Consider the following 14,074-nt stretch of genomic DNA (forward strand, 5'->3'; position numbering starts at 1 on the left):
TTTAGATGTTACCACTTGATGCACTTTTTTTTAATGCAATACCTCTGAATTAACTTCTACACAATAATTACTCAAAATGTACTTATTGGATGAATAATGAAAGTTCACATGTCCTGAAGTGTGACATGCTATTCCTCATTTAAAACTATTTATATAACATATTACATTATTATTCAAGCAGCTTTTATGAACTCAAATTAATTGAGAGAGTTTTTCTACTTTCACTAAATGGATGTGTTAATGTGTCAACTTGCCATTTACTGTTGAGTGAATAGAAACAATAGTTTCATTCATTGCAAGAAACTCTGATCGGTTACGTGGTTAAAAACATAAAGTCGCATAAAGTCATAAAATATAGTCAACAAAGTCATAGTTTAACATTTAGAGTGTATTCAGCTTGGATTTCATATTTATATTTTCATATTTGTACATCTATAACATTTACACCTACACCAAGCTAACTTTTAAAATTCAGCTGAGCAATTTTAGCACACCCACAAACTACATAACCCTTGTGGAGAAGTAAACTTTAACAAATTAGAAAACAAGTACTTACTACAGTATGTAATATGCCTTACAATAATATACTCAAATCTCAAATATAAACTCAATGTAATATTTTTGGACACTGAATTATTATTATGTTATTTGCAATTAAATTAAAATCTATATTTCAATGTATATTAAAAGCATTTATTTCAGTTTGTTTCAGTGTTGTTGTTTTTTTTTTTTTTTTTTTTTTTTTTTTTGGACCCACTTAGTAGGACTTAATATCTTTATATGTAGAACTTTATATTTTTATGTGTAAATTCAGAATTACTTTAATTGTCCTATATTAAAATATGGTTAAAGTGAACTGCATTTATGTGAACACATTTATGGTCACTAAAATATAACTTAAATGTCACTTCTATTGAAACCTGTATGTCATGTATTTAAATAGATTTACAATTACACATTTGTAATGATTTAGTTTCCATCTAGTATTTTAGTCAACACACCAAAATAAAGTGTACTTCTTTCATTTTGACATTATTAATATGACTACTTTTTAAAAGTGTACTTAAGTGTTTTAAGAAGCAGTCATGAAAGTGTAATCTAAGTACACTTAAGTGGACTTTTATTTCAGTGATATTATATAATCTGTAAATACATTTTCTTTTAAGTACTCTTAAGTTTACATTCAGCACAATTATTCACACTTATTTTTCACAAGTGAACCCAAAATATATTTGAAGGATAAATGACTTATAATATTAAACTAAACTGTGATAGTGTTTACCTTTCCCTCTGTAAAATCACTATATCAGAGTACCGGCATTAGCATTATCAACACAAGTTTGCAAAATACCGAAGCTAAAGAGTCATGAATTAATCTACAGTTCAAAAATGGGTGCCTGAAGTGACAACTGCAAGTAAACAGAAGGTGCATGAAGCTAAACTTCAAAATCTCCCTGCGGGCTACAGGCGGTAACATTTATCAGAAGGTAACTGGGTGGAGCAATCTGCTTTACGGAGTCAACTATGAATACTGTAAATAAAATTATTGTGCTGTACTGCTGATAGTTACGTCCCAAACTCACACCATTGGTTGAGACAATAATGCTGTGTGGGTTTGTCAGGACACTAAATTTTTGATAGTGAATGGTGCATATACACACCTGGTTCTTTGACATTACACAGCACTTATGTGTCACGAATTAATATGAGCCAGTTAGCTTAAATTATCACTTCTTAAACAGCTGTTTTCATTCCAGTAACATCCCGAATGCTACTTTTACATGTCAACACATTATTGCTGAAGTGCTGTCAAGCAGCATTAGGTGACTTACGAGGCTGTGAAAGGAACAGTTTGGGGTTTTCAGCATGTAATGGTTAAGCTGATGGATGAGGAATGCAGATCCCAGCACAGGCCCTTAGGGAAGGCCAGATGAAGAGATGGGAATTACAGAAGGAAGAATGTTTGTAGTGGGTTGTAGTGAATGACAGGAGGTCTTGGTGGACATGCCATTCTGTGACCTTTACCCAAGGCTACTAAATATACATAAAAAAAAAAAAAAAAGTAAAATGCACATTACTCAAGATTAGGTTAGTTTAGGTTATCTATCTGTGTGATTAATGTGTTGAATGCACATTTATACAATATTATCCTACATGAAAGAAAATGACAAATTAAATCTCTTTAATATCTCATATGGTTAGATGCACAGCAAATAGAGATTTTGCTGAATTCTCCTACTTCTCAGATTTTCTCTAGAGAATGTTGTCATTCTCCTATCAAACCATATAATCTGATGAGTTATGCTATCCATAATAAATGTATAGCTCTATAGGCCTACATTTAATGTAGGTCAACAAGTGTTTCATTTGTGTATATTCTTATTGCTACTAATGCATTTTAGTAGAAACATTCAGACATACAGTACAGCAGTCCAAAGGTCTGATTGCATTGCATTTTGTTTTTTGAATGAATACAATGTTCACAAAAATATATGATCAGCATATCAATTTAAGTGAAAAGTTTCAACACCAGGAAATTGCAGAATGTCCAGAGCCGCACGATCAATGTGGCAAATTAGATATGACTTCAAAATGTTTCAAAACACTTTATCTTCCTGTTTATGTGAAATGCATTTAATTGAAAATAAATAAATAATAATAATAATAATAAAATACAAATTTGAATTATTATTTTCAGACTTTTGGGCCTCATTGTAGTTATCCATACATAAATGAAAGATAAGGTTAGTATGGGTAGTTAGTTAGGAGTTATGAATGATGAATAAAATTATAACAGTGTTTAACACACTTTTTAAAGAGCATTTTGCAATAATGTTGGATGAAAAGTTTTACCTTAGAGTTTTTATGTTTTAATCATTTTGTGTGATACTTTACACTTATTTTGATGTGTTGACTAACATACTAATGCACATGTAAAATATTTGATTATAAATGTAACTGTAGTGTGTTATTCAATACAGCACACACACATATAATAATGTATTGTATTTTATTATATATATATATATAATATAATTTTAATGTTTATAACTGACAACTAAGGAAACTCCCAAATTCAGTATCTCAGAGAATGTGAATATTGTGAAAAGGTTCAATATTGAAGACACCTGGTGCCACACTCTAATCAGCTAATAAACTCAAAACACCTGCAAAGCCTTTAAATGGTCTCTCAGTCTAGTTCTGTAGGCTACACAATCATGGGGAAGACTGCTGAATTGACAGTTGTCCAAAAGACGACCATTGACACCTTACACAAGGAGGGAAAGACACAAAAGGTCATTGCAAAAGAGGCTGGCTGTTCACAGAGCATTGTGTCCAAGCACATTATTAGAGAGGCGAAGGGAAGGAAAAGATGTGGTAGAAAAAAGTGTACAAGTAATAGGGATAACCGCACCCTGGAGAGGATTGTAAATCAAAATCCATAAAAAAATGTGGGGGAGATTCACAAAGAGTGGACTGCAGCTGGAGTCAGTGCTTCAAGAACCACTACACACAGACGTATGCAAGACATGGGTTTCAGCTGTCGCTTTCCTTGTGTCAAGCCACACTTGAACAACAGACAGCGTCAGAAGCGTCTAAAGACAAAAAGGACTGGACTGCTGCTGAGTGGTCTAAAGTTATGTTCTCTGATGAAAGTAAATTTTGCATTTCCTTTGGAAATCAGGGTTCCAGAGTCTGGAGGAAGAGAGGAGAGGCACATAATCCACGTTGCTTGAGGTCCAGTGTAAAGTTTACACAGTCAGTGATGGTTTGGAGTGCCATGTCTTTTGCTGGTGTTTTCTGACGTCCAAGATCAACACAGTCGTATACCAGGAAGTTTAAGAGCACTTCATGCATCCTGCTGCTGACCAACTTTATGGAGATGCAGATTTCATTTTCCAACAGGACTTGGTACCTGCACACAGTGCCAAAGCTTCCAGTACCTGGTTTAAGGACCATGATATCCCTGTTCTTAATTGGCCAGCAAACTCACCTGACCTTAACCCCATAGAAAATCTATGGGGTATTGTGAAGAGGAAGATGCAATATGCCAGACCCAACAATGCAGAAAAGCTGAAGGCCACTATCAGAGCAACCTGGGCTCTCATAACACCTGAGCAGTGCCACAGACAGATCGACTCCATTCCACGCCGCATTACTGCAGTAATTCAGGCAAAAGGAGCCCCAACTAAGTACTGAGTGCTGTACATGTTCAGACTGTTCATTTTCATACTTTTTAGTTGGCCAAGATTTAAAAAAATCCCTTTCTTTGCATTGGTCTTAAGTTAAATTCTAATTTTCAGAGATACTGAATTTGGGGTTTTCATTAATTGTTTTCGTTTTCATTTCATTAATTGCATTAATATTATTTTTAGTTTTTTAGTTTTTGTTGTTGTTTGTTTAAGGAGACAAAAAAATCTCCTTTAGTACTGTACGTACTAAAGGATGTCTATTTTTGGTCACATTTCTGGCTACTTGTCCTCTAATTCCATTTATCTCTCTTCTCCTAACTTGTCTTGTTCGGCTGGGTCATGCAAACAGACATGTGGGAGATGGTGGGATTCTTGGAAGCGGTGGGATTCTGGCAGCCTCTGGACCAAGACTTGGCTCAGGACCAGCCTCGGTAAATAAAAAACTCTAACCCCCAAATGATGGTTCAAACACTTACATGATCCTGACAGTCCAACAACTGGATTTTGCCTTAATTAAACTCACTTAGAGCCGTGAGTGGATAAAACACTCAGAAACACTCAGAGCTCTCTGAGCTCTCCAGACAATGTTTTGTCAAGTCTCATTTCCTAAAAGCATTTCCCCTTTAATTACTAGTTACTGTTCACAGCTCAAAAGCCCTTTGCCTCCCCTCAAGTGAGAGTTCAGCACAGGAAATGGCATTTTAAATAAGGCAGCTGCTTCATTTTAGCAACACTGCGGCCAACATCTCTGTGAATACTCACTGTCAAGACACGGTTCACACACTGTCTGTGTCGCTCCGCAGGGCTGCACCATCCCTTCACCGGGTTGGCACTGTTTGCAGCACTCCCCACTGTTCGTGAACGACCTTGAAGGACATGAGTCCCGTGTAGACAAGACTTTGCCCTATAGAGATAGAAAAAAAAGAGGGTACAATTAAACTTGGCAAGAAATTAAAATTCAATGTGAATGAATCATACATGTATATAAAAATGTTTTTTATGTAAATAATCCCACTCTGACGTACATCACAATAAGGAAGAAAAGATCTGCTGTTACTTCCATTTCATAAAAAAATCCTATTGTTTGAGAAAACAGAAATACAAAATAGCATTTAATCACATAAACACATTTAAGAACTTCTGATACTAATGATGTCACTTTTTTGTCCAATCAAATGCTCTTTAAGAAGAAAGATGTCCCTCTCACCAAAGATGCGGTCACACTTACCATCGTACAGCAAAATTCTATGACACATCAGATTCAACATTAAAAAAAAAAACAATTGACTGCAACCTAGTACCTCGCAATTGTAACTTCATATTTTGCAAAGTTACTTTATATTGCAAGCATTTTAGTCTCAAAGTCATTTCTGGAAGCTCCTACTTTGCACTTAGAGTACTGTTAGTTTAAAAGGTTGTGTGTTGTGATTTTGGACAAAATAAAATGTAAAAACAACTTACTTTTCCACTAGCATTGCAAAATGAAAAGCAAAGGATGCACATTATGGGCCTCATTCAAATGTGAGCAGAACACATTTTTTTGTTAATTGTTCATAAAATGTTCTTCTGTAAATTACAGATATCAGTTCTTTGGAATCCTGTTTCTGCCTGTGTCTGTGGCTGTATCTTGCAGTTGTAACTTTAATTCTCGTAATTACTTTTTTTCTCATTATTGTGAATTCAATAATAACATTTTCTGTCTTTATATCTCAAAGTGTGTCTTTTTAAACATTTTTATATACTTTTAATTTACCTTTTGTTTTGTTTTTGTTAGTTTTTTCCATGAAAAAGTTTAACTATTATTACATTATTACATTCTGAAGTTTTCTGAACTTTAAACATGCGATATGAAGCTCCTTGGTGCTTTATGAATCGCTACACTATTGACAATGGACAACAGATCTACTTTGCCTATGAAATTAACCCAAAGTTGCACTAATGTGACTGCACCATAATACTGTACCTCCAGCCTCTGACTACCAGTAGCAAGTAAGAAAGCATTTTATTACTTTATCATATATTTTATATTACATGTCTATAACATAAACTTAAGTTTATTGGCTCATTTTTAAAAAGCACAATCCCTTTGATATTGCTGTTCTATAGGAAATATGCCTGCAGAGGGGAAAGACAGCACTTATTAAGCAATTACACGTAGTCTTGTAGACTAAAACACTATGGTACTGTTTCTTTGAATGGTCCGATGTCAGCTTTTGGATCAACCAATGGTATTTGCTTGGAGCGGGATTTCTTTTTTGTTTGAACAATAGCAGGGCCAATAAGAGTGATTGGGAAGCTATTTGGAAACTATCCTTATTTTTGCAATGGTTTTGATGCTGCAAGTGGCACAAAAATTACTTCTGCTTTAAGTATTACACAGTAACTACTGTTTAGGTACTGGTAGAGGTTAGTGTAGCATTGTGAGCTAACCTAATATTACAGCTTTACAACATTAGAGAAAGCAATTAAATCATAATGATCATAAATCATAACATTTTGAAAAAGCCGGCAGATGTTAGAGACGTGAACCAGTGGCTGTTCAGATGTTTCCCATGCCTTAGTTAGGGTTGAGTCTATCTCCAGAGGATGCAATCCCAGAAACGGACAACTTCCCACACAGACTCGGAGCCAAAAATACTATTTGTGTAACAAGACCTGTTGCAATATTTAGTCCTGATAATGCCTCTCAATAGCATCGCTTTGAAGAGATCAGAGAGCTTCAAAAGGGAATAAATGCATTTTAAAAGACTTTATCCGCATATAGAGTTAATCTTCACGGTACGTTTAACCTGAATTCAGTTCTCTCACAACAGCCTTTCATTTGAACATCCATCAGACTGTATGATTGACAGGTACAGCATAAATATGGCAGCTGAACAGGGCCGTCCTGTGTTTCACCACGTGCCTCTTGTCCAAAGATTTTTATTTATGTTCACAAAGTGAAAAAATAATTTATGATGCCTATAAACCATTCTTGGAAGTCCCTACTGTCACAATACACTCCGAGAGCTTTTAAAAACAGGATAATTGGGGAAGAACAAGACACACCTGGAATCAAATTAACAATCAACATGAGGAACAAACTCGGTCACAGGGAGCAAAAACAAACACAGACAAGTCCATAACCCTGACATAACGCCCCCCTGCCGGATGGTGCGTCCTCGCGCCGTAGCATCAACAGAGGGAGGCGTGGGTGGGAACTTGGGAGGATGTTCCGGAGGAGGATGGATATCAAGGTGTAGATAAGGAGATCCAAGGAGGAGCCCAAGGGAGCCGGTGGGATGGATCGACAAGCCACAGCAAAAGGATAAGAGTCCAGAGGCAATGGCGGGTCGATGCCCGACCAAAGTGGAGCTGAAGGGATGAGGGACGAGGGAGCTGAGTTGGAGGTGGACTTGGAGTTGCTCTGTACCACGGGGAGATGGTGGGCTGGGCTCTGGGTCAGGAGTGGCACTGGCAATAAACTCCTTGGAACCGGCTGGGAATGGAGATCCATTTTTTGCCAGTGTCCACTCCACAAAGGTGGCAAAATTTGCTCGAGGACCATCGAGGAAATTTGCTCGGATGACGGCGCTCTGCACCCGATGTTAAAACTCCAGCAGAAGGTGGAGGTTTTGTGGGCGAAGGAGGGGATCCATGGGACAACACAATGGAAACAAAAAACTGAGTAAAGAAGAGAAGCAAAACGGAGGGAATAAACGAAGGTAACTGCTTCAGTCAGTTCTTCTACCACAATATACTCAGAGAGCATGGAACAAGGAAACCAGGAGTTTTTCAATATCACAATCTTTAATAATCCAATCACAAGGGGAACATAAGAGACACAGGCACACAGGGAAAGATGCTCATGAACCAACAAACACAAACTGAAAGGACTGGGGCTTTTAAACACAGGATAACTGGGGAAGAACGAGACACACCTGGAATCAAATTATCAATCACATGAGGAAGAAACTGGGTCACCTGTCACAGGGAGCAAAAATACACCCAGACAGCGCTATAACCCCGACACCTTCTTTGTTATTATTAGTTATTTTTCTTACTAATAAACAAAGGAAGGGTTTAGCAAAATGAAAAGCACAGGATGTGCATTATGGAACTCATTCATGAAACGTGACTGATTTCTGTGATAATCATTCATAAAAAGGTTCTTGGAAATATAAATTAGAGTTTTAAATTCTATGGCAGATCTATGCGTTTCTGCCTTTAAAAAAAATTTAATTGTACTTGTGACTTTACGTCCTCTAATTATAACTTTAATTATTAGAACTGTGACTATATATCTTCCAAATACATTTTTTTATTTCTCCTTATCGTGAGACTAAATATCTTGCAGTATCACTTTATGGCTTACAATTGTGACCTTCTTCTTGTTATTGTGACTTCATATCTTGTGCTTGCGACTTTATATCTCACAAAATAACTTTTTTTTAAGTTCATTATGTAAAAAAAAAAAAAAAAAAATGTAACACAGCATTTAGGAAACTTTATGTATTTTATTATTCTCTTGATGAGAAATGGTTGTTCCCTACTTCTAACTCTGACAATGTCATGCATAAGCCTTAAAATAAAGCAGCTGTTGCATAGCTGATGTCTAAGGGTGTAACATGAATGCCAAAAGTTGACTGGCTGAGTGTGTGGCTGTCAGAATAACGACGTTTGACACAGGTGTGAGGAATGAGGTTTAAAAGAGTGAGAAGAAAGCCAGAGATAAAGAGTTAAAGAAAAATAGATTAGATGATTCCCCCAAGGCGTTTGTGAGTCAGCTGGAGTAGTGACAGAGCTGAGTGAGAAGAAGAGGAGGTTGGGAAAGCACAAATTAACATTCCATTCGTTTCTACCTGTCCCCCACATTACCCCCTGGCATGGGGCAACCTCCTCCTCCTCGCTCACATAAAAACACAAACACAACCCTACAGGAGCATTCCAACACAGGTAAAGATCAACAACCCCCAAAAGTTCACCAGCCCATGACTCTAGAGAATTGGCCACACATCATTTGTGCTCAATTATGAGGATCATTGATTACCATGTTTGTAGAAATGTTCGTAGAAATGTGTGAAGGTTCACAAACAACGCTGCATGTCATAGAACCTGTTTGCCATCACAATCATCCTGACAGGAGGCCAAGCTGCTGTAACTTGTGCAGCGCTGTTTAAGTAGATACAATCAGTAGCGTTTCAGAACATGTTGACTTTGTTTCACTTTTTTTTTTTTTTCATTAATCATACTCCTAAGAATGGTCCAAATGCGTTCAACAACATCAACATCATTTGTCTGTCACATTTTAGTGTAGTGTTTTACATTTTCTAAAGAAATGCGAGTGGTGCTTGCCTTGCAAAAATCACCACCATGTGTGTTTTTAGCACTTAACTCAAGAGACAGCTGTAGTATTGTTATTATAAAGTTATCATTATTAAATACACCACCAATCAAAAGTTTGGAATAATTAAGATTTTTTTAAATGTTCTTGAAAAAAAATACTCTAAGGCTGCATTTATTTGATCAAAAATACAGTAAAACAGTAATACTGTGAAATATTATTAAATTTAAGTTTTCTATTTAAATATATATTTAAATGAAATGTATTCCTGTGATGTTAAAGCTACATTTTCCACATCATTACTCCAGTCTTCAGTGTCACATGGTCTTTCAGAATTTTTAAATGCTGATTTGGTGTTCAATTATTATTATCCTTTATTATATCTGCTCAGTTCTCAATAATGGCTCTTACGATCATCGATGCTAACAACAGTCCTGCTTCATATTTTAGTGGATTCATTTTTTAAGGATTATTCTTGAATAAAGAGAGAGTTCAAAAGAACAGCATTTATTTGAAATATAAATCTTTTGTAATATGTATCGTTCATGGCACTTTTGATCACAAATGGTTCCTCGTTGCTTAATAAATCTATTCATTTCCCACCCCCCATACAAAATTATGAAGCAGTAAAACATTAATTTTTATGTTTTATTAATCTGCCTGGTGAAAACTATAAATACTATGAGATGCTTGATTTTAGGTCACTAACTCTTAGTATGAGGCAAGCACTAGTAAAACTGATGTTTCTAAAAAAGAAGGTACAGGTGTAGATAGGAACAGGAATGACAAGTACACCTAATTTCTCTTTTATTTTCCTAAGAACCTGCCTGTGATTTATAGGGAGATGTCTTCCCACCTTTGCCACATTGAATAACCAAAGAATGATTGGCAAAAATATGATCCGCATATCATGTGGATGTATTTTTTCAGTTCTGCAGAATGTTTCTCCCTCCTGTCCTGTCTGTCACAAAGTCCACCTGATGTTTGAGAGCTGCTGTTTGTACGCTTGAATGCACTTAACTCTTAACCCTTATAGCCTGTTGGCACTTGTCAACATTTCAAAGTCGTCTACTGTTCTGGTAAAGCTGTCTCTCACTAATGAGGAGACTGCAGTTAATGGGGCTCTTTCTCTCTCGCTTGCTTTAGTTTGTATTCTAATGCTATATGATCTACAGTGTTTTTCCAGAAGCAGTGCGTAGGACAATTGTGGAAATCTTTAATTTTTCCACATGCTATGCCTGTAAAGCCTTCAGAATCACATCACAAACTGTTATGACATTTGGCATGATAAAATACAAGTTCCGACTGTAGGGTCAATTTCTCAAACTTTAAAGCCATTATTGTTCATCATTGCAATCTTTCTATTTGGGCCAGTAAGAAACCACTTATAGCGACCACCCAGAATACCTTTGTATTGTGGACATAACTTTTGCAAGGGTGAGGGCATGTTCTTCATTAATTACAAAACCTGTACTTGTGTGTCTAAGACAGATGGAAAAACAAATTAATATTTCATGTCCTATAAAATTTGCATGGGGGAAAAAAAAAAATTCTAAGCAAGTACCAAAAACATCAGTGTTTGTATACTTCCTTTATGGAAGAAAAACATAGAGTAATTCAGCTACCAGTAAAACGACACTAATACAAAGAGCACCCGCTCTGACTGCGACATACAGTAGTTATTAACCAAACACCCATAATGCTGTTCAGATGGGTGTAGCTCCAGCTTCAGATCTGAAACAAGACAAGACATGTGACCACAACACATGTCTCTATCAGGAGATTGGTACAAACGTAAAAAATAAAAGCAGTTAAGCTTACAAATGTGACTGAAGTTATGTGGTGTACTTCATGAATTATCTATCATTATTGGTACTGCTCTTGCTTTAAAAGCACATACATACACCCCTCATTCAACACACCCACACAAACTACATAACAATTAGCCCTATATATAACTACATTTTAGCTGGTAAGACAAGTGAAAGAACACAGTGTGCTTGCTGTCTGTCAAATTGGGTTTGATGAGATAATAGGGCTATTTATCATACAAAAAAAAAAAGAACAGAACTTGAAGCCTCATTGCTGTATGATGCATTACACCTTTAAAAAAATTAATAATGCCTTAATATACACTTCATAATGTATTAAATGTTTTCATAAACAATTATAAAGCATTAAAGCATGCATTCTGAATGCATGAATGCATTATGACACATGATATTGTGTGTTGATCATGTATTGTAATGTATTACAACTGATTATAATGCATTATGATACTGATTACAAATTGTAATACATTGTAAAACATGTTATTATATAACTGTTATCAAAGATTCAATCAAAATCACTCACTACTGTATGTCAATAAAGAAAGAAACAGGTTATTGCAATTGCAGTCTCAAATAACTTACACAATCATAAGACACAATTTAAGACAGTGACTGTCTCCAATCACTGATAGTCTGCTATGATGTTCAGCTTTCTCATGTGTGACAAGAGCAAGAAAAAGTTGTAGAGCTGCACAAGCTACTGAGATTGAGATGTGTACTCACCACGAGAAGAACTAGTAGAGTCGCAGTGAGCATGCTGGATGAAGGGCGTCCTGGGTGAAGATGACCGCGGATGGATTATTCACTCTTTACATGCGCTATGAAATAATACATTCAGCATCATAGTTCCCTCGCAGAATCAAAGCATGAAATCGCTCTGATCCTCATGCGTGTCCGCTGAACTTTCACAGATAAGCGTGCTGTGTTATTGAGCAATCCTGGAACTGAGAGTGGTTTTTCCAGATGAATTCTTTTGAAGGTTGTGGTGCGAGGCTCTTCATAAATGAGACGCAACTGCAATATGTGCAAGTGCTCTTGTCCACTGATACAGCTTTGAAAAGACAGATTCACCCCCTCTTTTTCTCTCACTGTTTCTCATATGTCAGTTTAGAGTTTTCCCCTCCCATCCGCATCCGACTCAGCGACATAAATCAGTACATTAAAACAATACCAATAGACGTGAAACACAGCTCAGCCACCAATTAGTTTGTCGTTGGTGTGAGACAAAAACATCCTTATTATTTTTATAGCACCTAAATCAAAATTAGCTCTAAACTTTCTGTCATAATTTGGACTGGTGTGTGGCTTTTGTGGGGTAAATAATGCCCTCTGTATAAAGTATGCATGGTAAGTTATATAATTGCAGCAACATCCTAAGAGGCTCATAAATCATGTGAAGTGATAGTTTATGACGGATTAGGTTTTCATAAAACATTAAATTGTAACAATGTGACAAAAAAACATCATCTCTGGGGCGGGAGGCGCGTGAGTTCACACATACTCAATTATTTAGAACTCGGATGCTCCGCTAGAGGGCGCGCATACACTACTGTAAATACTGTAGAGTAGACTAGTCAGCGCTCATCCGGGGATCTGTTCTCTATAACGTACACCTGCCGACAAAGTAGTGTGGATACTTAGATACACTTGTAACTTTTCATCCTCTCGCGATTAAAAAAATAAGGGTCTTGCAGAAAAACATTGACGTATAAACTATAATTTTTGCAAGTTTATTAAAGTACAATTTGGATTGGTAAATAATGTGTATACATATATTAATACACATACACACACATTTCAATTTCAATTGCACAATAGAAACACCAAAAGGGTATTTACTTAACCATCTGTCTGTGCCATTTTTGTAGTTCTGATTCGAATCCTCCTTCAAAGCGCTATGGTTTGTGGGCAGTATTAGCGAGTGTGCACAGATTTCGAAAATAAAACCGCTTTAAAGGTTTTTTTTTTTTTTTTTTTTTTTTTTTTGTGACAATAGACATTCAATTAAAACCAGTTGAAATCAAATACTTACATTTAAACATGTAATCGTTTTGTTTTCATCCTAAAAAAAAATTAATTCAATATCAATTTGGTAATTAAATACTTGCTTAGTTATTAACAAAGCATTCTCTATTCTGTTATAGATTAATAAATTGTAATGTCCCTCAGGTGCCTGCTGAAATCCGTTTCATGAGGTACCTTCATGTGCAAATGCTGCCTGAAAGGCACTGTTTGATAATGCTGTAAAGCAACAAGTCAGCTACCCAAACTTTCAGATGCAGCAATTTAAAGTGTCCCGAAACACACACACACACACACAGACACTTTATACTATTTAGTTCTTGAAATGCTGGTATTTCCATCAATCATTAGAAAAACTTGGAAAAGGCAGGGTACAGTTTTACATTTTGTATCTGACCTTTTCTACTTACCTGTGGTAATAAATGTAAACAGTTACATCAAGAGACTTAACCTCTCTAAACCTTTCAAACTTAAAAATAGTAAACTTACATAATACAGCATAATACATTAAACACGTTGTGTTTTAATGTGGCCCACGGGTGTAATGTATTGATGGAGGAATCACACTGGTGACAAGAAAAACAGAGCGTCCTCTGATGCAGTCGAGACAGAAACCTCTAGGAACAGAACAGCCTTGAACACCAAGCTCTGAGTGAAGCTACGACAACAAATACAGGGACAGCACCCGCTCGAACCTTTTTGGT

The 14,074-nt window shown here is 36.2% G+C and overlaps 1 protein-coding gene across 2 annotated transcripts in view; it reads right to left on the reverse strand.

The window, feature by feature from the left end:
- ngfrb (nerve growth factor receptor b) overlaps positions 1-12,425 on the reverse strand; it is a 35,632-nt gene extending 23,207 nt beyond the window's left edge. For both annotated transcript variants that reach the window (XM_052610851.1, XM_052610850.1), the window contains exons 1-2: positions 12,072-12,425; positions 4,956-5,097 (exon numbers count right to left, since the gene is read on the reverse strand). In XM_052610851.1, coding sequence (XP_052466811.1) covers positions 4,956-5,097; positions 12,072-12,104 — 175 coding nt within the window. In that variant the 5' untranslated portion in view covers positions 12,105-12,425. The remainder of the gene's footprint in view (positions 1-4,955; positions 5,098-12,071) is intronic.
- Positions 12,426-14,074: the final 1,649 nt, after the last annotated feature.

Source organism: Carassius gibelio, chromosome A12, assembly GCF_023724105.1.
Source record: "Carassius gibelio isolate Cgi1373 ecotype wild population from Czech Republic chromosome A12, carGib1.2-hapl.c, whole genome shotgun sequence".
In the NCBI taxonomy this organism is placed as follows: domain Eukaryota; kingdom Metazoa; phylum Chordata; class Actinopteri; order Cypriniformes; family Cyprinidae; genus Carassius; species Carassius gibelio.